Source organism: Ranitomeya imitator, chromosome 4, assembly GCF_032444005.1.
Source record: "Ranitomeya imitator isolate aRanImi1 chromosome 4, aRanImi1.pri, whole genome shotgun sequence".
In the NCBI taxonomy this organism is placed as follows: Eukaryota; Metazoa; Chordata; class Amphibia; order Anura; family Dendrobatidae; genus Ranitomeya; species Ranitomeya imitator.
The window spans coordinates 671938760-671963624 of NC_091285.1; the positions used below are offsets into that span (position 1 = coordinate 671938760).

Below are 24865 nucleotides of genomic sequence, written 5' to 3' on the forward strand. Positions count from 1 at the left end.
ATGAGAAAGGGGTTACGTACAGGGTTATAGATATCGTTTACAGTAAACTCATTTACAGTGACAGACTGGTACAGAGGGGAGAGGACCCTGTCCTTGCGGACATACATTGTATGGGATAAGGGGAAAGAGACAGAAGGTTGGAGGTGCTGCAGCTTGGGCGGTGGTGAGGCGGCAGCTCGGGTGGTGGTGAGGCAGCAGCTCGGGTGGTGGTGAGGCGGCAGCTTGGGTGGTGGTGAGGTGGCAGCTCGAGTGGTGGTGGTGAGGCAGCAGAATGGTTATTGCAGGCTGTAGGCTTTCCTGAAGAGATGGGTTTTCAGGTTCCGTCTGAAGGATCCGAGGGTGGTGGATGATGATGACTAAAGATACAGCGACAACATCGGAAGTCAATAGGAGAATAGCTATGGGCAAATTAATAATTAAGTCACTGTATAAGGTCATCAAATTGAGAAACATTTCACTGGCGATAGGGATGAGTGAGCGCTAAAATGCTTGGATGCTCATTACTCGAATTGAGCTATTCCTAATGCTTGGATATCTGTTTCCAGTAACGAGTATATAATGAGAGTCAATGGGAAATCCGAGCATTTTTCTGGCAGAACCTACAAGGAGGTTTAGGGGGCAGTGAAAATGTTGAAAGTGATGGAAAAAGTGCTGAATGGAAGGAGAACAGCATGGGGAAGACCCCTGGAAGCATCTCTGACTCCCAGATCACTGCTGAGAACAATGGTGTCACACTTTTGCTCCACTTTAAGGACTGACAATAAACATTCAAAATCGAAGAAAAATGGGAGTTTATAGGAAAAAAATGTTAAGAAACATTCTTTCCTATATATTGATTTGTATATATGGCAAAATTTAAAAACGATAAAAAAAAAAAAACAATTTAAGTAATCCAGCATTGCATTTTTTGTTAAAAAAATTGAAATTTAAGTGTAATTTATGAAGGAAGCAAGAACTGCCAAAAGCTAGATGGGAGAGGGACACAGATACACCCTGTATTAGACATGAAGGAGGGCCTCATACATATGATGTTCAAATTGTCATGTAGTGGAACTCCTAGACTCTGAAAGGCTATGCACTTATGGCAAAGTCTGCCAAGAACTACAAGTAGGGTCATCCATACACCCTTGAAGGCACCAACTGTAATGCGCCATTCATATATTGTAAATAAAGTGTAGTTGTGGTGCTCTCATAAAAGCTCTGCAAACAGTGCCAAGCCTTCTAAAAATGACAAATTTTGAAGAACATGACCCTAGTTGCAGCCTTCTAGGCATTTGTTTCGTCAATACTGCTCGCTGATTGAACAAGATGTGATGACGGGTAACAAACTCTTCTATGGACCCCATTTCCCAAGTCGGTCGTACATAACGACCTCCACTCGGGATGCCAACTCTTTGTACCTTGCGGCTAGTGGGCCCGCTAGCATGTCTCCAGACCTTAGCTCTGTCTCCAGAGCTTAGTCTCTCTCTCCGATATTCCTCCGGTCGCTCCCTTGGGAATCTCGCAGGATTCCGCCATCTTTGTCGCCTTGTCGCCCACTAAGCACTAATTAAAAAATGCCCCCAAAACTGTGGATAAATAATGCTACACATTTCAAGTATAAAGAAAGGCCTCTGTCACATGTCCTGGTGCTTTCTGTACAAGAAAAACAAGTACTGGTGAGATCCGTGGTCGGTGCCTGTGTGCCACCCGTATGTTCTTATGTGACATCCATGTATCCATCTGCTGTCCCTGTCCGTGTTTTATGTCCATGTGCCACGTACCGGCGCCTGGGAACAAGATGTATAGTTCTTGCTATTCTCAGGCACTGGCCAGGTGCTGAAGGCAGCTCTCATCACTGTTTAGTGCTTGTGATGATCTCATTGAGGTCACCGCAGTTCATCAGGCCGCTCACAGTGAAGTGATCCTGGGAATGCAGCCTCAGTGATCGGCGGTAAACTTTATGATGTCACCGCTAGTCACTGAAGCTGCGCTCACAACAGCTTATTCTCTCATGGAATTCGGCCTGGACGGTCGCATCATGGCACTGTTCAGGATGAAAACCACATATCGCAGAGATGGATTACAGCCCGGGACAGTATGGCTTATCATCATGTCAGACAGGTGAGAGATATGGTTGTTTATTATTTCATTTTTTTTTTTACAGGGGCCAAGGGCTTCAATGGATTGGGTGTAAGGTGAGCAGAACTGTGCTTTTTATTTTTAAATAAATGTGTAAAACAGGGTGTTTTGTATTATTTCAAGTAAAGGACTTTATTCTTGCTGTGTGTTTATTTACAAACTTACTATAGGGTTAGTAATGGGGGCGTCTTATAGATCCCTCTCCATTACTAACCCCTTGGCTTGATGTCACCTGACAATACAAAGGCGACATCAACCCCAACCCTATTACCCCACTTTCCACCACCAAGTGGGAAAGGCGAGGCTAAGCAGCAGATTTTTTGCATCTTGTGGATACATCATTTCTGCAGAGGGGTAGAGCTGATGTTGGTAGCCTGGGGGGGGGGGGGAATATCTATGACCACTTCCAGGTTATGAATATCAACCAACGGCTGTCTATTTAGCCTTTGCTGGTTTGAATTTATTGGGGGACCCTACGTCATTTCAGGGTCACATGTGACATCCTCTATTTTCTATGTCGGATCCTATGTTGTTATTTATTGTAATCGTGGCTGTGATGATAAGGAGCCAACTGAAAACTCTTCCTGAAATAACAGGAAGTATAAGTCTAAAAAGCCCTAGTGGCCAGTGCAAACATTTAACGATTATTAGTTTTGCTTTTTGATGCAAAAAAAATTGCCATAATTAAAAAAAATGTATGGAACAAAAATTTTTTGTTTAAAAAAGTCTGAGATGTACTGACTAGGATGATTCGAATGAATGTTTGGCATTATAGGAAAAGATAACCAATCTAATAATAATCTGTCCTACATCTGGTTTAGTCCAAGTGGTTAAAAAAGATTTTCTTGCGGCACTATGGTGTTGAAGAGCATCTCGGGCCGGGAAGACACTAAGCTTGTGGTGAGATCCTGTATGCCATGAATGATGTTAACAAAAAGATACGGTATGGTGCCGGCCGGTCACTACTATACCAACACCTGTTCAAAAAGAGCTGCTGGCTATAAAACACAGTGCTCGCCTATCCAATGCGTTTCTGCGGTTGCGACTGCCTTCATCGGGGTTACACCTGCAATCCATGGCAGTGCTTATATAGGCAAGTGTCTCATCGCAGGCTTCCATCTTTCATTTCTTTATTATTTTCTTATTAAAAGGCAAACAATTCTATCTCAACTATTAAGACTTATTGGTTTTAATGTATATAATCTACAAATCCACTTACTTTCAGCTCTCGACATCTTGTTTTATAAAATCCCACTCTAATGTTTTTCCACTTTTTCCACACCCCGAAAGCAGCTTCCCACTATATTTCCATTGTGTGCCAATGTATAATGCTGTGATAGGGGGTGCCCTGTGGACTTTCTCTTAATATTGTAAATATGTTCTTTTCTTCTCACTCACAGTTCTCGTTTAGTCCCAACTATATAGTGTTTGTGACATGGTAATTTTATGCAATTAAATACACCCCTTGTATATCAAGTTATATGTGTTTTTATTGTTGTGCATATTTTTTCATTAGTTTCAAGGGTGTGTATGGGGTTACATTCTCTTTGCTTTACACATTGCACAATGTTTACGGGGAAAAAAACTTCCTTTGCTCTTGTGTTACATTCTGCATATTTAAGTCAGTGCTATTTTGCTTGCCAGATTATTAGCTCTTTAAAAAAAACAAAACTGAGTTTGGATGGAAAAGATCCCCTATTATTTTGTCTCCTTACATATTCTACAATATATTTTAATAATTTGCGTTATTGATTGTGTTGCGTACCTTGGTTGTTGTTGTTGTTGATTGGTACCTTGAATGTAGTGTTTGGTGATGTTGCTTTTTTGTGTGCGTGTAATTAATAGGGATTTTGTAGATATATTTTCTACTTTTTATTTAATTTCTCTCAGTCTGGTCTTGTTGTATCCCTTTTGGACAAACTTATCCATAGTTTTTTGGGCTTCTTCATCATAGTCTTCCTGTTTTGCACAATTTCTTTTTATTCGAATTAGTTGTCTTTTTGGAATATTTCCAAGCAATATTTGTAGATGGCAACTATCTCTCTCAATGTAACCATCACTATCTGTTGGCTTACTCTGTATGTTTTTGTGGCTAAATTTTTGTCTTCCACAAACACTGTAATGACCAAGGAATTTACAGATGTGGCATTAATAGTGGATGCGAATGATAAATTAAAATAATTTGTATATATATGATTTAAAAACTGAGTGAGGAAATCCTGACCCCCTGTCCAATTAAAATAAATGTCATCTATAAAAAGCTTCCAACAGACCTGACTAGCACCAAGTTCCCCACAGGGTGTGAGAGTCTTCTCACATTTACCTATGTATAAATTTACGGAACTTGGGGCGAATCTGGTCCCCATAGCAGTTCCTCCCATCTAAAAATAAGCCTCATGTTTAAAATAATTATAATAACATTAATTTGATCACCTGGCATTTTTAATTACTCTTTCCTCCTGTTTAGGAAGGATTACATCACCTCACAACCCTTATTACTAATCATGGAGTACAATGACAATATATGCAACTTTTCCATGATGTAATGAAATTTCCATTGGATACCTTGGAAAATGTGTACTTAATGTTTTTGATGTAGAAACATAATGTTAGGTGTCGAGTTCCCGCCTCTGCACAGGGGGAATCTCAAACCACCTCCGCTGCAGTCTCCCATTCTTCTCCAGCCGCAGTGGAGTCTGCTCAGCGGAGACGTCGGTCCCAGCGTCTAGCTCAGGCTGATACTGGATGACTGGTTACTACTGCCCTTCCAGGCTCTGTCCTTGTAGCCAGCAATGTTCAGCAGCGAGCAGGTCTTTCTGGGACTAAGTCCTGCTTTTACCTTACTGAGCATGCCCACGGGATGACCTCCCATTGGAGGTCGGGGGTCACATGCTCAGGTCCTGTTGCGGCTCCTATTGGTCCATCTGGAAGGTCTTGTAGCACTGCCGCTATAAAAGGTTCGCATGGCTGCTCGGCCATGCGCTAGTGTACACTTGTAAACGTGTGTGTGTTGACGTGTGAAAGTTGCTCATTAATTATCCCCTCCCTTATTTATGACTGCTCGTGTAAGGTGGATGATTGCTATCTAGCGACCGACTTGCTATCAGCATGTGACACACAAAACAGCGTCAAATTGCTGTGACCGCCAGTGCGGCGCCGTGTGCTTTCACAGTGCTTTCCTTACCCAAGCCTGGGTGGTTAGTGGCGTCTGCCCGTGCGGCACCGCACGCACTCTTGTGCATCTAAATAATTATTATTTTCATTCTGGCACCCCAGTTGCGGTGTCGAGCGCAATAGGTCTAGATGAACTCTAATCCAGAGTCTCGGGATTGAGTTCTGTGACTCCTTGCTTGCGCTCTTTTGTGCGGTACCGCGACCCTGTGACGCAACAGGGTTTTCTTTCTTTATACAGGATGAAGTTAACCCGTGTGTGAATCCATTTTGAACCGCCATATAGTTCGTCATTAACCCCTTTACCCCCAAGGGTGGTTTGCACGTTAATGACCGGGCCAATTTTTACAATTCTGACCACTGTCCTTTTATGAGGTTATAACTCTGGAACGCTTCAACGGATCCCAGTGATTCTGAGATTGTTTTCTTGTAACATATTGTACTTCATGATAGTGGTAAAATTTCTTCGATATAACTTGTGTTTATTTGTGAAAAAAACGGAAATTTGGCGAGAATTTTGAAAATTTCGCAATTTTCCAACTTTGAATTTTTATTCTGTTAAACCAGAGAGTTAAGTGACACAATATAGTTAATAAATAACATTACCCACATGTCTACTTTACATCAGCACAATTTTGGAAACAAAATTTTTTTTTTCTAGGAAGTTACAAGGGTTAAAATTTGACCAGCAATTTCTCATTTTTACAACAAAATTTACAAAACCATTTTTTTTAGGGACCACCTCACATTTGAAGTCATTTTGAGGGGTCTATATGGCAGAAAATACCCAAAAGTGACACCATTCTAAAAACTGCACCCCTCAAGCTGCTCAAAACCACATTCAAGAAGTTTATTAACCCTTCAGGTGTTTCACAGCAGCAGAAGCAACATGGAAGGAAAAAATTAACATTTTACTTTTTAGTCACAAAAATGTTCTTTCAGCAATAATTTTTTTAATTTCCCAAGGGTAAAAAGAGAAAATGGACCTCAAGAGTTGTTGTCCAATTTCTCCTGAATACGCTGATACCCCACATGTGAGGGGGAACCACTTTTTGGGCGCATGGCAGGACTTAGAAGGAAAGGAGTGCCGTTTGACATTTTCAAGCTAAAATTGGCTGGAATTGAGATCGGACGCCATGTCGCGTTTGGAGAGCCCCTGATGTGCCTAAACAGTGGAAACCCCCCACAAGTGACCCCATTTTGGAAACTAGACCCCCTAAGGAACTTATCTAGTTGTGTCGTGAGCACTTTTATCCCCCAAGTGCTTCACGAAAGTTTATAACGCCCGGGCGTGAAAATAAAAAATCCTATTTTTTCCACAAACATGATGGTTTAGTCCCCAATTTTTTATTTTCTCAAAGGAAAAAGGAGAAATTGGACCCCAAAAGTTGTTGTCCAATTTGTCCTGAGTACGCTGATACCCCATATGTGGGGGGGAACCACTGTTTGGGCGCATGGCAGGGCTCAGAAGGAAAGGAGCGCCGCTTGACATTTTCAAGCTAAAATTGGCTGGAATTGAGATCGGACGCCATGTCGCGTTTGGACAGCCCCTGATGTGCCTAAACAGTGGAAACCCCCCACAAGTGACCCCATTTTGGAAACTAGACCCCCTAAGGAACTTATCTAGTTGTGTCGTGAGCACTTTTATCCCCCAAGTGCTTCACGAAAGTTTATAACGCCCGGGCGTGAAAATAAAAAATCCTATTTTTTCCACAAACATGATGGTTTAGTCCCCAATTTTTTATTTTCTCAAAGGTAAAAGGAGAAATTGGACCCCAAAAGTTGTTGTCCAATTTGTCCTGAGTACGCTGATACCCCATATGTGGGGGGGGAACCACTGTTTGGGCGCATGGCAGGGCTCAGAAGGAAAGGAGCCCCGCTTGACATTTTCAAGCTAAAATTGGCTGGAATTGAGATCGGACGCCATGTCGCGTTTGGACAGCCCCTGATGTGCCTAAAAAGTGGAAACCCCCCACAAGTGACCCCATTTTGGAAACTAGACCCCCTAAGGAACTTATCTAGTTGTGTCGTGAGCACTTTTATCCCCCAAGTGCTTCACGAAAGTTTATAACGCCCGGGCGTGAAAATAAAAAATCCTATTTTTTCCACAAACATGATGGTTTAGTCCCCAATTTTTTATTTTCTCAAAGGTAAAAGGAGAAATTGGACCCCAAAAGTTGTTGTCCAATTTGTCCTGAGTACGCTGATACCCCATATATGGGGGGGAACCACTGTTTGGGCGCATGGCAGGGCTCAGAAGGAAAGGAGCACCGTTTGACATTTTCAAGCTAAAATTGTCTGGAATTGAGATCGCACACCATGTCGCGTTTGGACAGCCCCTGATGTGCCTAAACAGTGGAAACCCCCCACAAGTGACCCCATTTTGGAAACTAGACCCCCTAAGGAACTTATCTAGGTGTGTGGTGAGCACTTTTATCCCCCAAGTGCTTCACGAAAGTTTATAACGCCCGGGCGTGAAAATAAAAAATCCTATTTTTTCCACAAACATGATGGTTTAGTCCCCAATTTTTTATTTTCTCAAAGGTAAAAGGAGAAATTGGACCCCAAAAGTTGTCCAATTTGTCTTGAGTACGCTGATACCCCATATGTGGGGGGGAACCACTGTTTGGGCGCATGGCAGGGCTCAGAAGGAAAGGAGCGCCGTTTGACATTTTCAAGCTAAAATTGGCTGGAATTGAGATCGGACGCCATGTCGCGTTTGGACAGCCCCTGATGTGCCTAAACAGTGGAAACCCCCCACAAGTGACCCCATTTTGGAAACTAGACCCCCCTAAGGAACTTATCTAGGTGTGTGGTGAGCACTTTTATCCCCCAAGTGCTTCACTAAAGTCTATGATGCCCGGTGTGAAAATAAAAAATTCTATTTTTCCCCCACAAAAATGATCTTTCAGCCCCCAATTTTTTATTTTCCCAAGGGTAAAAGGAGAAATTGGACCCCAAAAGTTGTTGTCCAATTTGTCCTGAGTACGCTGGTACCCCATATGTGGGAGAAAACTACTGTTTGGGCACACTTCGGGGCTCGGAAGGGAAGTAGTGACGTTTTGGAATGCAGACTTTGATGGAATTGTCTGCAGGCATCATGTGCCATTTGGTGAGCCCCTGATATGCCTAAACAGTAGAAACTCCCCACAAGTGACCCCATTTTGGAAACTTGACCCCCTAAGGAACTTATCTAGGTGTGTCGTGAGAATTTTGAACCTCCAAGTGCTTCACTAAAGTCTATGATGCCCGGTGTGAAAATAAAAAATTCTATTTTTTCCCCCACAAAAATGATCTTTCAGCCCCCAATTTTTTATTTTCCCAAGGGTAACAGGAGAAATTGGACCCCAAAAGTTGTTGTTGAATTTGTCTTGAGTACGCTGGTACCCCATATGTGGGAGAAAACTACTGTTTGGGCACACTTCGGGGCTCGGAAGGGAAGTAGTGACGTCTTGGAATGCAGACTTTGATGGAATTGTCTGCAGGCATCATGTGCCATTTGGTGAGCCCCTGATGTGCCTAAACAGTAGAAACTCCCCACAAGTGACCCCATTTTGGAAACTTGACCCCCTAAGGAACTTATCTAGGTGTGTCGTGAGAATTTTGAACCTCCAAGTGCTTCACTAAAGTCTATGATGCCCGGTGTGAAAATAAAAAATTCTATTTTTTCCCCCACAAAAATGATCTTTCAGCCCCCAATTTTTTATTTTCCCAAGGGTAACAGGAGAAATTGGACCCCAAAAGTTGTTGTTGAATTTGTCCTGAGTACGCTGGTACCCCATATGTGGGAGAAAACTACTGTTTGGGCACACTTCGGGGCTCGGAAGGGAAGTAGTGACGTTTTGGAATGCAGACTTTGATGGAATTGTCTGCAGGCATCATGTGCCATTTGGTGAGCCCCTGATGTGCCTAAACAGTAGAAACTCCCCACAAGTGACCCCATTTTGGAAACTTGACCCCCTAAGGAACTTATCTAGGTGTGTCGTGAGAATTTTGAACCTCCAAGTGCTTCACTAAAGTCTATGATGCCCGGTGTGAAAATAAAAAATTCTATTTTTTCCCCCACAAAAATGATCTTTCAGCCCCCAATTTTTTATTTTCCCAAGGGTAACAGGAGAAATTGGACCCCAAAAGTTGTTGTCCAATTTGTTCTGAGTACGCTAGTACCCCATATGTGGGAAAAAACTGTTTGGGCACTTCGGGACTCAGAAGGGAAGCAGTGACAATTTGGAATGCAGACTTTGATGGACTAGTTCTGAGGGCGTCATGTTCCGTTTGCAGAGCCCCTGATGTGCCTAAACAGTAAAAAAAACCCACAAGTGACATCATTTTGGAACCTAGACCCCCAAGATCTTACTTAGATGTGCCCCCTCTTTGGAACTAATCTACTGGTTCCTGTTAAGTAAATTAGTAGTGCATGGAGGTGTGGTACAATTTGAAGCAGTCCTTCATACACAGGCCAGGTTTGTCGGGGCAGGTGTCGCATTGATAGATGGTGTCCTTGCGTACTCCTCTTTTGTAGCACACTCGGCACCTTTTTTGCGGCTTACTTTTTCTATCAGTTGGCGGGACCACCCCCGGAAAATGCTGACCTGGTATGATACGAGCACCCTCAGTTCCGGAAGTACTGGGGCCCGCTCCTTCCCTCGTGCCAAATATCAGGGCCTTAACCACTACCTCCTGGAACTGAAGGTACGACTTATCAGTGTGTCGTGCACATCGTGACAGCAGGAAAGCGTTGAGCATTGCCATTTGTACGATGTACACGGACAGCTTTTTGTACCACACCTTGGCCTTCCTCAAAGCACTGTACGGTTGGAGGAGTTGATCGGAGAGATCAACGCCCCCCATGTTTTTGTTGTACCCCAGTACACAGTCCGGTTTGCAGACCTGTGTTGAGGTACCCCGTACACTGCTGAGGGCACTGCCATCACCGTGTATGGTGGTCAAGAGAAGGACATCCCTCTTGTCCTTGTACTTGACCACCAGCAGGTGGTCGCTACATTGGGCTTTGCTCTCACCTTTTCTGAGCATCTGCCCAAGTAGCGTCTTCGGGAGGCCTCTCTGAATTTTGCGGACAGTACCGCAGGCTGCGGTACCTCGCGCAGAGAGGGATTTGTAGAGTGGGATGCTGGTATAAAAGTTATCAGTATAGAGGTGATAACCTTTATCCAGCAGTGGGTGCACCAAATCCCACACAATTTTCCCACTCACTCCCAGGATGGAAGGACACTCAGGCGGTTCAATCCTGCTGTCCTTCCCTTCGTACACTCTAAAGCTGTAGGTGTACCCTGAGGTACTCTCACACAGCTTGTAGAGTTTGATTCCGTACCTGGCCCTTTTGCTGGGCAGGTATTGACGGAATCTGAGCCGCCCCTTAAAATGAACCAAGGACTCATCCACACAGATGTCCCTTTTGGGCACGTACACTTCAGCAAACTTTTTGCTGAAGTGTTCGATGACCGGCCGAACTTTGTACAGACGGTCAAAATTGGGGTCATCTCGTGCGGGACACCGTGCATTATCGTTGTAATGCAAAAACTTATGGATGGCCTCAAAACGCGTCTGAACCATGACCATTCGGAACACTGGAGTGTTATATAAAATATCTACACTCCAATATTGCCGAATTTCTGGCTTCTTCACGATCCCCATATGGAGGACCAGGCCCCAAAACTGCATCATTTCAACTGCGTCCACAGGAGACCAGTTAGAAAATGATGAACGGGGGTTTTGCTCCAAAAATTGCCGAGCATACAAATTAGTTTGCTCCACCATGAGGTTAACGAAAGCCTCAGAGAAAAAGACTTTGAAAAAGTCTATTTCTGTGAGGCCGGTGGTGTCAAACTTGATTCCTGATTCTGCCACAAAATCAGGAATCAGTGGCTCGTAATTTTCGGGGGGCGAGGTCCATATGGGGTCCGAAGAGGGTCGCGCTGGTTCATTTTCAGGAGTGGGCGCTGCCTGATCTTCTCTCCTGGGGCGTCTGCGTGGCGGTTCCGCAGGACCCAAGGAGGAAGATGAGGAGGAGGAAGAGGATGAAGAATCTGAAGAGTAAAGGAATGTGGGATCCTCTCCCTCGCTATCAGTGTCGGAGGCAAGGAAAGCATATGCCTCCTCCAATGAATAGCGCTGCTGGGACGAACGGGACATTTTTTGTGTGATTATGGTGCTTGGGTGTAATATTTATTGATAACTGTGTACGTGTGGGGGGGGGATAGTGTTTGGTGCAAACTATTCTGAAAGGAAAGAGCTAAAGGGAAAAAAAATACCTGTAAAAGGAAAAGTCTAAAACAGCAGGCCCTAGCTCTGATAAGTGAACTGCGTCACTTATCAAAGTTCGGCGGCTGCTGGGTGTGTGAACGGGGATGTGTAAAAAAAAAAAAATGAAATGAAAGGCACGGGTTCAGATGCAGCGGCGGGGTGCGTGGATGGGGATGTGGGAAAAAAAAAAAAAGAAATGAAAGGCACGGGTTCAGACGCAGCGGCGGGGTGCGTGGACGGGGATGTGGGAAAAAAAAAAAAGAAATGAAAGGCACGGGTTCAGACGCAGCAGCGGGGTGCGTGGACGGGGATGTGGGGAAAAAAAAAGAAGAAATGAAAGGCACGGGTTCAGACGCAGCGGCGGAGTGCGTGGACGGGGATGTGGAAAAAAAAAAAAGAAATGAAAGGCACGGGTTCAGACGCAGCGGCGGGGTGCGTGGACGGGGATGTGGGAAAAAAAAAAAGAAATGAAAGGCACGGGTTCAGACGCAGCGGCGGGGTGCGTGGACGGGGATGTGGGAAAAAAAAAAAAGAAATGAAAGGCACGGGTTCAGACGCAGCGGCGGAGTGCGTGGACGGGGATGTGGGAAAAAAAAAAAGAAATGAAAGGCACGGGTTCAGACGCAGCGGCGGGGTGCGTGGACGGGGATGTGGGAAAAAAAAAAAAGAAATGAAAGGCACGGGTTCAGACGCAGCGGCGGGGTGCGTGGATGGGGATGTGGGAAAAAAAAAAAAGAAATGAAAGGCACGGGTTCAGACGCAGCGGCGGGGTGCGTGGACGGGGATGTGGGAAAGAAAAGCGAGCACGAGTGTTGATCGGTGAACTGCGTCACCAATCAACGCTCGGCGGCTGCTATATTTGGGCACGGACGGACGCGGCGCAAAGTGGGGGTGGAGGGGGAAGGGGAAGGGGGGGAGGGGTAAGGGGGGGGTGAAGTAAGATCGGGCCGGGATCGGGGATGAACACTTACGGTTGTAGTCTCTCTTCTTTCTTCTGTCTTCTTTCTTCTGTCTTCTTTCGTTAGCAAGAATTGTGGTGTCACAGGCTACTGTGGCACCACAAGTCTCAGCACAGGAGGGGATCTGTCAGCGTGACCGCTCTTCAGGAATCCTCACCAAGTGTGAGGATTCCTGAAGAGCAGTCAGACAGGTCAGGGACAGGTGAGACAGGTCACAGAGCGGTCACACCGCTGCTGTGACCTGTCATTGGTGGGATCGAATGATCACATCGATCCCACCAATCAGAGGTGGCCCTGGTGACGCCGGTGTCGCTAGGCACCAGCCTATGATCGGAGCTCACAGCTCCGATCATAGGCAGGTCACCGGCAGGTCACCAGCAAGTGACCGGCAGGTGACCGGCAGGTCACCGGCAGGTCACCATCAGGGCACAGCGCGGGCACACCGCTGCTGTGCCCTGATTGGCAGAGCTGCAGGAGGTGGTGGGGGAGGTGGCAGGCAGATGAGGCTGGATTTCCAAGCAGGGCACAGCGCGGTAACACCGCTGCTGTGCCCTGCGATCGGCGCAATCGACGGCGATCGATGTGATCGTCGATCGCGCCGATCCGGCGGGACTGTTCCTGATTGGCGCGATCGACGATCACATCGATCGCGCCAATCACAGCTGCAGCATCCGGAGCCTTCCTCAGCTGCCCTGCGGCTCCGGATCAGGCACTTTCAGGCAGGGCACAGCGCGGTAACACCACCGCTATGCCCTGCGATTGGCGCGATCGATGTGATCGTCGATCGCGCCAATCCGGGGGTTTTGGCCGGTGCCTGGGTTGCCAGGCACCGGCCCCAGGATCGAGTACATCGGTACTCGATCCTAGCCTGGAACCTCACTGTTTCAGCCAAGCTGATTGGCTGAAACAATGAGAAAGGCTGTGATTGGCTGTTCAGAATTGAACAGCCAATCACAGCGATCGGGAGGCGGGGGAGGGGACGCCATACCCCAGGATGCCGAGGCCATCTTCCCTGAGGTAAGATGGCGTCGGAATTTTAATGTGATCACCGCGACTTAAGTCGCAGTGTCGCATTAAAGGGCATGACGTACTATCCCGTCCCTGGTCATGGGGGCCCACCCCACCTGGACGGGATAGTACGTCTGATGTCAGAAAGGGGTTAATCAGCAGCAGGTTCCATCTCTGCACGGTGGACCCCAGGCTGCGAACACACCTTATTCTATCTAATTATTTGGTGCGTTCCGCTAGCCCTAACACATACTTCTGCAGAATCTTATCTAGCTATTCCGAAAGATTAGTCCTGAGGCAATTGATTTCAGATATTATTGGTCTTCCTGGGGGTCTTTGTCCTTAAATCTTTTGTTTAAACAGTAGTTTATTTTCTAATGATAGGTTCCTTTAAAGCTTTGCAAATATACACATTCTGTAAATATTATGCCACTTCTACTGGGTTTACTTTTCCTGGGAATTACAAAATTTGCTAATATTCCCGGCTCATCTGTTACTGATTAGAGAATTGTTTGCTTTGTCTGTACTATAATCTGTGTAAAGCCCTAATCTCCAGGTATAATTTCACTGTATCCTGGAGGCGCCATGGGGTGCAAACTTCTGTGTCTTACGCTGCTCGCTCTACTGCATGGCTGCCTTGGACAAAAGTGAGTACAAAAATACTTTATTCCATTTAAACAGAAATAAAAAAAGGGAAAAAGATAGATCTACTTTTATAATTACTTGCCTAAAGTATTCATGTACTAAAGTGTTCCCAATTACATGAAACTTAAAAGAAAGCAAAAACAATGCAGTATTAAAAAGGTGTGAGCCATATTAGGTGATGTCACAGCTTCCCCCTCCGCCTCTAAATACAGTAGATAACAAGGTACTTTATTCCCTATAGGTGATATCACAGCTCACCTCCTCCTCATTTGCAATGTAAGATAACACCATTAAATATAATATACTAGCTGAAGAGCCCAGCTTTGTCTGGGCATAGTAAATATCTGTGGTTAGTTATAGCACCTCACTTCTCTTATTTTCCCCCTCACATCTCTCATTTTCTCCCTTAGACCTCTCATTCCCCCCTGACACTTGTCATTTCGACCTCACATCTGTCATTTTCCGATCACTCCACTATTTTCCCTCACTCCTCTCATTTTGCACTCACACCTTTTCATTTTCACCTCACACCCCTCATTTTCACCTCACACCTTTCATTTTCCCCTCAGTATATACATGTTTGTCATCTCCCTTATATATAGTATACACCTGTATGTCATCTTCTGTATATAGTATATACCTGTATGTCATCTCCCCTGTAAATAGTATATACCTGCTGTATGTCATCTCCTCCTGTATATTGTATATACCTATGTGTCATCTCCTCCTGTATATAGTATATACCTGTATGTCATCTCTTCTGAATATACTATATACCTGCTGTATGTCATCTCCTGCTATATATAGTATATACTTGTTTGTCATCTCCTGTATATAGTATATACCTGTATGTCATCTCCAGTGCATATAGTATATACCTGCTGTATGTCATCACCTCATCTATATACCTATGTGTCATCTCCTCTTTTATATAGTATATACCTGTATGTCATCTCCTCCTGTATATAGTATATACCTGTGTGTCATCTGCTCCTCTATATAGTATATACCTGTGTGTCATCTGCTCCTCTATATAGTATATACCTGTGTCATCTCCTCCTGAATATAGTATGTACCTGTATTTCATCTCCTCCTGTATAAAGTATATACCTGTGTGTCATCTCCTGTATATAGTATATACCTGTGTGTCATCTCCTCCTGTATATAATATATACCTGTGTGTCATCTCCCCTGTATATAGTATATACCTGTGTGTCATCTCCCCTGTATATAGTATGTACCTGTATGTCATCTCCCCTGTATATAGTATATACCATTGTGTCATCTTCTCCTGTATATAGTATATACCTGTATGTCATCTCCCCAGTATATAGTATATATGTGTGTGTCATCTCCTCCTGTATATAGTATATACCTGTGTGTCATCTCCTCCTGTATATAGTATATACCTGTGTGTCATCTCTCCTGTATATAGTATATATTTGTGTGTCATCTCCCCTGTATATAGTATATATCTGTATGTCATCTCCTCCTGTATTAGTCTGCGTTCACACGTTATTTGGTCAGTATTTTTACCTCAGTATTTGTAAGCTAAATTGGCAGCCTGATAAATCTCCAGCCATTAGGAAGCCCTCCCCCCTGGCAGTATATATTAGCTCACACATACACATAATAGACAAGTCATGTGACTGATAGCTGCCGTATTTCCTATATGGTACAGTTGTTGCTCTTGTAGTTTGTCTGCTTATTAATCAGATTTTTATTTTTGAAGGATAATACCAGACTTGTGTGTGTTTTAGGGAGAGTTTCATGTGTCAAGTTGTGTGTGTTGAGTTGCATGTGGTGACATGCATGTAGCGACTTTTGTGAGATGATTTTTGTGTGGCGACATGCGTGTAGCAACTTTTTGTGTGTCGAGTTGCATGTGACAGGTTAGTGTAGCAAGTTGTGTGCAGCAAGTTTTGCACATGGTGAGTTTTGCGCGTGGCGAGTTTTATGTGTGGTGCGTTTTGAGTATGTGCAAGTTTTGTGTGAGGCAACTTTTGCATGTGTTGCAACTTTTGTGCATGTGGCAATTTTTACGCGTGTGCAAGTTTTGTGTGTGGCGAGTTTTCGATGAGGTGAGTTTTGCACGTGTGGCGAGTTTTGCGTGAGCCTAGTTTTGCATGTGGTGAGTTTTGCTCGTGGTGAGTTTTGAGCGGCGACTTTTGTGTTTCAACTTTTATGTGGCGAGGTTGGTGTATGTGTGGTGAAATGTGTGCTGAAGGTGGTATACAGTGGGGCAAAAAAGTATTTAGTCAGTCAGCAATAGTGCAAGTTCCACCACTTAAAAAGATGAGAGGCGTCTGTAATTTAGATCATAGGTAGACCTCAACTATGGGAGACAAACTGAGAAAAAAAAATTCAGAAAATCACATTGTCTGTTTTTTTATCATTTTTTTTGTGCATATTATGGTGGAAAATAAGTATTTGGTCAGAAACAAACAATCAAGATTTCTGGCTCTCACAGACCTGTAACTTCTTCTTTAAGAGTCTCCTCTTTCCTCCACTCATTACCTGTAGTAATGGCTCCTGTTTAAACTTGTTATCAGTATAAAAAGACAACTGTGCACACCCTCAAACAGTCTGACTCCAAACTCCATTATGGTGAAGACCAAAGAGCTGTCAAAGGACACCAGAAACAAAATTGTAGCCCTGCACCAGGCTGGGAAGACTGAATCTGCAATAGCCAACCAGCTTGGAGTGAAGAAATCAACAGTGGGAGCAATAATTAGAAAATGGAAGACATACAAGACCACTGATAATCTCCCTCGATCTGGGGCTCCACACAAAATCCCACCCCGTGGGGTCAGAATGATCACAAGAACGGTGAGCAAAAATCCCAGAACCACACTGGGGGACCTGGTGAATGAACTGCAGAGAGCTGGGACCAATGTAACAAGGCCTACCATAAGTAACACACTACGCCACCATGGACTCAGATCCTGCAGTGCCAGACGTGTCCCACTGCTTAAGCCAGTACATGTCCGGGCCCGTCTGAAGTTTGCTTGAGAGCATTTGGATGATCCAGAGGAGTTTTGGGAGAATGTCCTATGGTCTGATGAAACCAAACTGGAACTGTTTGGTAGAAACACAACTTGTCGTGTTTGGAGGAAAAAGAATACTGAGTTGCATCCATCAAACACCATACCTACTGTAAAGCATGGTGGTGGAAACATCATGCTTTGGGGCTGTTTCTCTGCAAAGGGGCCAGGACGACTGATCCGGGTACATGAAAGAATGAATGGGGCCATGTATCGTGAGATTTTGAGTGCAAACCTCCTTCCATCAGCAAGGGCATTGAAGATGAAACGTGGCTGGGTCTTTCAACATGACAATGATCCAAAGCACACCGCCAGGGCAACAAAGGAGTGGCTTCGTAAGAAGCATTTCAAGGTCCTGGAGTGGCCTAGCCAGTCTCCAGATCTCAACCCTATAGAAAACCTTTGGAGGGAATGGAAAGTCCGTGTTGCCAAGCGAAAAGCCAAAAACATCACTGCTCTAGAGGAGATCTGCATGGAGGAATGGGCCAACATACCATCAACAATGTGTGGCAACCTTGTGAAGACTTACAGAAAACGTTTGACCTCTGTCATTGCCAACAAAGGATATATTACAAAGTATTGAGATGAAATTTTGTTTCTGACCAAATACTTATTTTCCACCATAATATGCAAATAAAATGTTAAAAAAACAGACAATGTGATTTTCTGGATTTTTTTTTCTCAGTTTGTCTCCCATAGTTGAGGTCTACCTATGATGTAAATTACAGACGCCTCTCATCTTTTTAAGTGGTGGAACTTGCACTATTGCTGACTGACTAAATACTTTTTTGCCCCACTGTATGTGTTTAAGCACGTGGTAGTGTGTGGCACATTTTGTCTGTGTGTTCATATCCCCGTGTGTGGTGAGTATCACGTGTCGGGGCCCCACCTTAGCAACTGTACGGTATATACTCTTTGGCGCCATCGCTCTCACTCTTTAAGTCCCCCTTGTTCACATCTGGCAGCTGTCAATTTGCCTCCAACACTTTTCCTTTCACTTTTTCCCCATTATGTAGATAGGGGCAAAATTGTTTGGTGAATTGGAACGCGCGGGGTTAAAATTTCGACTCACAACATAGCCTATGACGCTCTCGGGGTCCAGACGTGTGACTGTGCAAAATTTTGTGGCTGTAGCTGCGACGGTGCAGATACCAATCCTGGACATACATACATACATACATACATACATACACACATACTAACACACATTCAGCTTTATATATTAGATAACACAGAATCCACCATTCACAATAGATGCTATCACAACTCACCTCCTCCTCCTCAACAGTTACTGATAACATCTCTATATACAGTATATAACATTGGATTCATTATAATAGGTGATGTCACAGCTCACCCCCTCTTGCCGCTCCTGTACAATGACTGATAACACCTCTATATACAGTAGATACCATAAGATTTACCATTCACAATAGATGATATAACAGCTCACCACCTCCTCCTCCTCCTGGACAATGACTAATAACGTTGCTATATGCAGCATAGAAAACAGGATCCATCAATCACAATAGGTGATATCACAGCTCACCTCCTCCCTCTCCTGTATAGGAATAGAAGCTTGTTGTCACATGACCATAAGAATGAAAATCACATGAGTGTAGTGGCCATGTGGTGAATTGGTGAATGATAGAACCTGCAGACAGAGCTGAATCCTGACCATGAGGATGTTACATGCTGTTAGGACTGGCTATAAATAGATTTATATACAGTTGTAACGTGGTGCGGGGCAGTAGACTGTAGCGAGGTATTCGTCTTTGAAAACCCGGCACGTTACATGAAGGTGGGGGTCCTGGCTGAGTGTGTGGACCTGTGCAGTGAGAACGCTACCCCCTTGGATGCGGTGACATTAGTTTGCAAGGACCAGGTGTTGGATAGTTCAATAAGGGAGATGATCAGTCAAAAATTAACTTTTTACTCAACAATAACTGGCAAGGGCTTATATACAAGAGATAGAGGACACATATGTTAATGATCATATATTTTTTCTTTTGGGAACACAGAGACAACTCCTCTTCTTCCTCTGTACCTTGCCATCCTGTTCTTGTCCCGGATCACATCCGCGATCAACTGCATCATGGTGGTAGGGGGTGCCCGTTCAGGGGTGAGGATAATTATTGGCAGAGAACCCACCAACGTCTGGACCCAAAAGGCCTCCAGGCGCATGGCCTTTCCAAAGGACATGGCGGCTCAGACTTTTGCTCACATCCTGCCTCCATCTCCTCCACCAGGCTGCCCGGCCTCACCTGATCTGGCGTAATCATCCTTGCCCGAATCTTCTCCTTGGATGACCCGTTCCGCGCCAGGCCTCCCTTCGCTAACAACAACTCCTACACTGTCATCATTACACCTATCTTTGTCACTGTATCACACTGCTCTTTCTCCAACTAACAACCCATAAATGGTGCAGTCTCTTTTGCTGCTGGATGCCCGTCACGGCTCAGCCTTTCTCTGGGTGGGATTTTCTCCAGATCACCATCCTGTTTCTCTAACCCCTCTGCCCGTTCTCTTCGGTCATACCTTACTGGGAGGGCCATTTCCTTCAACTTAATTTCATTGCAGCAGCCACTCCTTGCTGTAGGCTGGCACTTCCAGTTCCGACACTCCCTTCGGTAGGCGCAACCTCTGGACTCTGACACGTCTTTGCCCCCTTTCGTTCCTTCTACATCCACAATGGCTCGGCTTCATCTCAGACCGCATAATTGTCACCACCCTCTATGAAACTTGAGTCCTCTCTGTATCACTCTGTTCTTCTAACTGCAAGACTCGATCCTGCAGAGTGCGCCAAGTGTAACGTGGTGCGAGGCGGTAGCCGTGAGCGAGATACTCATCTCTGTCGGGTGCCCTGACACGTTACATGAAGGTGGAGGTCCTGGCTGAATGTGTGGGGTCGCTACGCCCTTGCAGGCCGCATGGAAAGGGTGACATTGCTCTGCCAGGACCAGGTGTTGCACAGCTCAATTAGGGAGACACCAGTCAAACATAAATTTTTTACTTAACGATAACTGGGAAGGGATTATAAATAGTAGATAGCAGGCACATATCTTGATGTGCATTTTCCACACACAGATTCCTTTCTCTTTTCACCCTTGTCCTCTATTCACCTTTCCTCTTTACTTTACCACTGCTCAGCTCAGTATTACAGTCAAGTTTCTAAGAGTCCTATGCTCAACCCGCAGTTCCGCACCCTTTTTCACTTAGGCTGGTTTCACATTTGCGTTTTTTTTTGCGTTTTTGCAGTAAAAAACGCAAAAAAGCATGCGTTTTCCCCCCTATATTTAACATTAAAAACGCATGCTTTTTTTTGCATGCGTTTTGACGTGTTTTTTGCAACACATGCATTTTTTCTCTGCATGCGTTGTGTTGCAGAAATGCAACATGTAGTAATTTTTGTGGCGTTTTTTTTGCCGCAAAAAAACCTATTGATGTCTATGTAAACGCATGTGTTTTTAAGCACATGCATTTGTTTGCATTAAAAACGCATGCGTTTTTATTAAAAAAAAACAGAAAACACACTGCTATGCCACCCCCCACCATAAAGGTGATAAAGGGATCCTAACCCTAACCCTAAAGGGATCCTTACCCCTAACCCTAAAGGGATCCTAACCCTAACCCTACCCCTAACCCTAAAGGGATCCTAACCCTACCCCTAACCCTAACCCTAATCCCTTTAGGGTTAGGGTTAGGATCCCTTTAGGCTTAGGGTTAGGGGTTGGGTTAGGGTTGGAATCCCTTTAGGGTTAGGGTTATGATCCCTAACCCTACCCCTAACCCTAACCCTAATCCCTTTAGGGTTAGGATCCCTTTAGGGTTAGGGTTATGATCCCTACCCCTAACCCTAACTATTTCTGTTTATAGTGGGTTTTTTACTTTATTTTGATGATTGGCAGCTGTCACACATTTCTCAGCATGCGTTTAAAAAACGCAAACGCATGAAAAAACGCATGTAAACGCATCAAAACGCCGCTTTTTTTCACCACTTGCAAAAACGCATGCGTCAAAAAAACGCAGCGTTTGCACGCGTTTACATGCGTTTTTTCACCATGCGTTTTTTACCGCAAAAACGCACCCAAAAAAACGCAAATGTGAACCAGCCTTAACGCATCAAAACGCCGCGTTTTTTTCACCACATGCAAAAACGCATGCGTCAAAAAAACGCAGCGTTTGCACGCGTTTACATGCGTTTTTTCACCATGCGTTTTTTTTTTTTAAAACGCATGCGTTTTGAAACGTAAGTGTGAAACCAGCCTTAGAAGGATACTTTGCCACTATGGCCATTGCTTATCTCTTTACTGTCTCTGACACTCTGGAACTCCTGCCGAGGAACTCTCTTTTTCTTACGTCCCATCAAAACACTTTTGCAACAGTTCACGTGTTCTTCAAGGGAAAACATGGTCAGCATTGCCATCTCCTTACACAGGGAAGAGGCAAACAAGAAGAGGTGCAGGAGCAAAAAAAAATAAACATCACCAAATACAGGAGAACAATGGCATTTACATCAAGTAAAAAAAAAAGTTATTTATATCAAGTGACAGATTTTCTTTAAAATGGGTGGCCCACTTTATCCTCATTTTAAGAGACATCTTGAAGGCATGGTTTTGTGGCATTACTAATACTGATGTATTACAATACCGTAGTTACAACGCAAGTCAATAATCACAAGTCAGTATAATTCTGTGTATAGCTAAAGTTCAATGCATCATTCATGGTATCTTACTAGCAGAATGGGAAATGTCCCCAGTGTCTCCTCAATGGTCACAGTACCTCCCATGGTCACTCTACACCAGTGATCCCCAACTCTGGTCCTCAAGAGCCACCAACAGGTCATGTTTTCAGAATTTCCTTTGTATTGTCCAGGTGATGCAATTATTACCTCTTCAATACTAAGGAAATCCTGAAAACATGACCGGTTGGTGGCTCTTGAGGACAGGAGTTGGGGAGCACTGCTCTACACGATAGTCGAATTGTTGTCGCAGGTCTCGACCTACTCTCTGATGAGTCCACCGTAGAGATGACGTCACGGCACCGGAGAGATAAGACACAACGCACCAGGGCTGTATCTGAAATATCTCTAGTTTTAATAAGCTTACACACACTTTTTATGCATTCTTGTGTTGGAGGCGGATTCTCCATATTATGGGCTAAGCGTCGGAGTGTATTACTCCCTTGCCTCCTAATAGTTTCGCAAACCTATTTTTACACAGTACATTATTCGTTATTTTACCAAGGACATTCCCTGCTACAATTTGCAATAACAGCTAAAATGAAGAATAGTGAATAACAACGTGTTTATCTGACCTATAATAACACTTACACAAAATGGAGGCAAGCAGTATAAAATGGATCCTGCTATAACAAATTCCCCCATTTTATTCACTATTCTTAATAAACTGTACTGGCCGTAGGATTTGTTAGTATATATCATCATCAGCTGTGTGAGTGCAGAATTTCCCAGTACATACAGAGATACACTTAAAAACTATTTTGAACACTATATATGCAAAAAGGATAATCGCAACTATATGCAATAAGCTTTGTAAAATCCCAACTACCCAGCCCCTGATCCCCTTAAACCAATTGGCTGGGTTGAGGAAAGAGAAAGTATCTGACCACCAGCTGTCCTTAGTGCGATCATTATCTTTGTCATATTGGTCTCTGAGTCTTTGAACATCTTCTAACTTTAGCTTCATCTTTATAGTACTATTTGGATCTATATAATGACAACAAGTGGGTCCAGTAACCTGACACATACCACCTTGTGCTGCTGTTAGATAGTCTAATACTATAGTATGCTGGTTGGTTACTATAATGAGTTGATTTTGGACAGCAATGGTGGTATTTAGTATATCCAATATATCCCAAATTTGGTCATCTAGATAGTCTGTGGCCCTAACCAATTTATCCCACATTTGTGTAATCATAGGGTAAATAAAAATAGAACTGACAATTTTATTGGCTATACCCATCTGCACTATGTGTGGTCTCCCTGAAGGGCGGGGTGAGTTATCTGCAGCTCTTTTATATAACGTATGTTTAGGTATTGCCTGCGTATCTCCAATTTATGAACCAAGTCTATAAATGCAGACATATTCTGAAACATGCACCAAGGTGGAGACTAGAAAATTTCCATGACGTATTATGTATCATTCTTTCTAACAGTATTGGTTTGAAAGCATCAGTAGAGTATGAAGTCACATCAAAACTAATTTGCAAACCATATGTTGGAACTTGCCCTAAATCAGTTAGTCCAGTCTTATTCCTAGGTACCCAGGCCCCACCCTTATAGGCCAAATATTGTAGATGTGTACTACTTCCTGAGAGATTACCTTGCCACCAAGGGTATCCCACCCATCCTACAATCGGTATACCGACGGTAGTGTTCCATAACTTAACATTGTTCGTGGCGTTGTTGGCAAGTGTGTCAGAACAAACAGTCCAGGCAAACAGTTCCTCAGGTGACACAGGGATGGCTAGGAAGGGAATACTTGTGGCTGATGTCGGTGAATGTGTACAGATCCAACAGTTTGATAAGGGCTGGGAATTTCTCAACAAGTCATCTATCAGTTTTCTGTGATGTTGCACAAACTTATTGTTCAAGGATGTTGGAGAATTCAAACTGTCCCATGCGATTACGCATAATATCATGGAAATCAAAACCAGCCAAAACATTGTTTCTTTTATCGGCTATCGGGTTCTTTAACTCGCTTGCAGTGTGATGCGTGGATCCAACTAGGTTTTCCTTCGAGCTTGACAGCTGTGGCTGTGGTCAGGAGCACTTGGTATGGTCCGTCAAATCTTGGTTCCAGGCTCTTCCGGACGTGCCGCTTTATCACTACCCAGTCTCCTGGCTCCAAGGGATCGTATCCAGGAACCTTGTCTGGGTCTGGAAGAGAACTGAAGACAGTTAAATGCACTTTAGCGAGGTGTCCATGTAAGGCCTGCACATAGCTAGTCAAGTCCTGGTACTTGAGCTGCAACTGTTGTGGAAAGAAACATCCAAGATTGGGGCCCCTGCCAAACAGAATCTCATACGGTGACAGTCCTGTCTTCCTGTTTGGGGTATATCTTACTGAAAACAAAGCCAGTGGAAGGCATTCTGTCCATGGTTTACCAGTCTCTGCCATTGCCTTCTGGATTTTAAGCTTAAGAGTTCCATTTAGTCTCTCCACTTTTCCACTGCTCTGTGGATGGTATGGAGTATGCAATGCTTGACTTACCCCCAGTGCTGCCATTACCTCTGACATGATCTCTCCAGTAAAATGGGAACCCCGATCGCTTTCAATGACTTCAGGAACTCCATACCTGCATATGATCTCAGCCATCAGTTTCTTCGCCGTTGTCTTAGCCGTAGCTTTGGCAACTGGGTAGGCTTCTGGCCAACCTGAAAATAAATCAATGCAGACCAACACATACTCATACGTCCCTACCCTAGGCAACTGAATATAATCAATCTGCAGTCTCTGGAATGGGTAAAGGGGCCGGGGAGTGTGTTTGGATGGAGTCTTCACTGTCCTACCCTGGTTATGTGTGGCACATATCATGCAGCTCTGTACCTGCCTTTCTGCGCAGGTGGAAAACCCGGGGGCAATCCATTGTTTCTGTAGGGTGTCACACATGGCCGTCTTCGAGTGGTGC

At 44.3% G+C, this 24865-nt stretch overlaps 1 protein-coding gene across 1 annotated transcript in view; it reads left to right on the top strand.

Moving 5' to 3' along the window:
- The first annotated feature begins 14095 nt into the window (after positions 1-14095).
- The window catches only part of LOC138677280 (A.superbus venom factor 1-like), a 165441-nt gene continuing 154671 nt past the window's right edge, over positions 14096-24865 (top strand). The window contains exon 1 of the mRNA XM_069767310.1: positions 14096-14170. Within this exon, the coding sequence (XP_069623411.1) occupies positions 14109-14170 (62 nt within the window). The 5' untranslated portion in view covers positions 14096-14108. The remainder of the gene's footprint in view (positions 14171-24865) is intronic.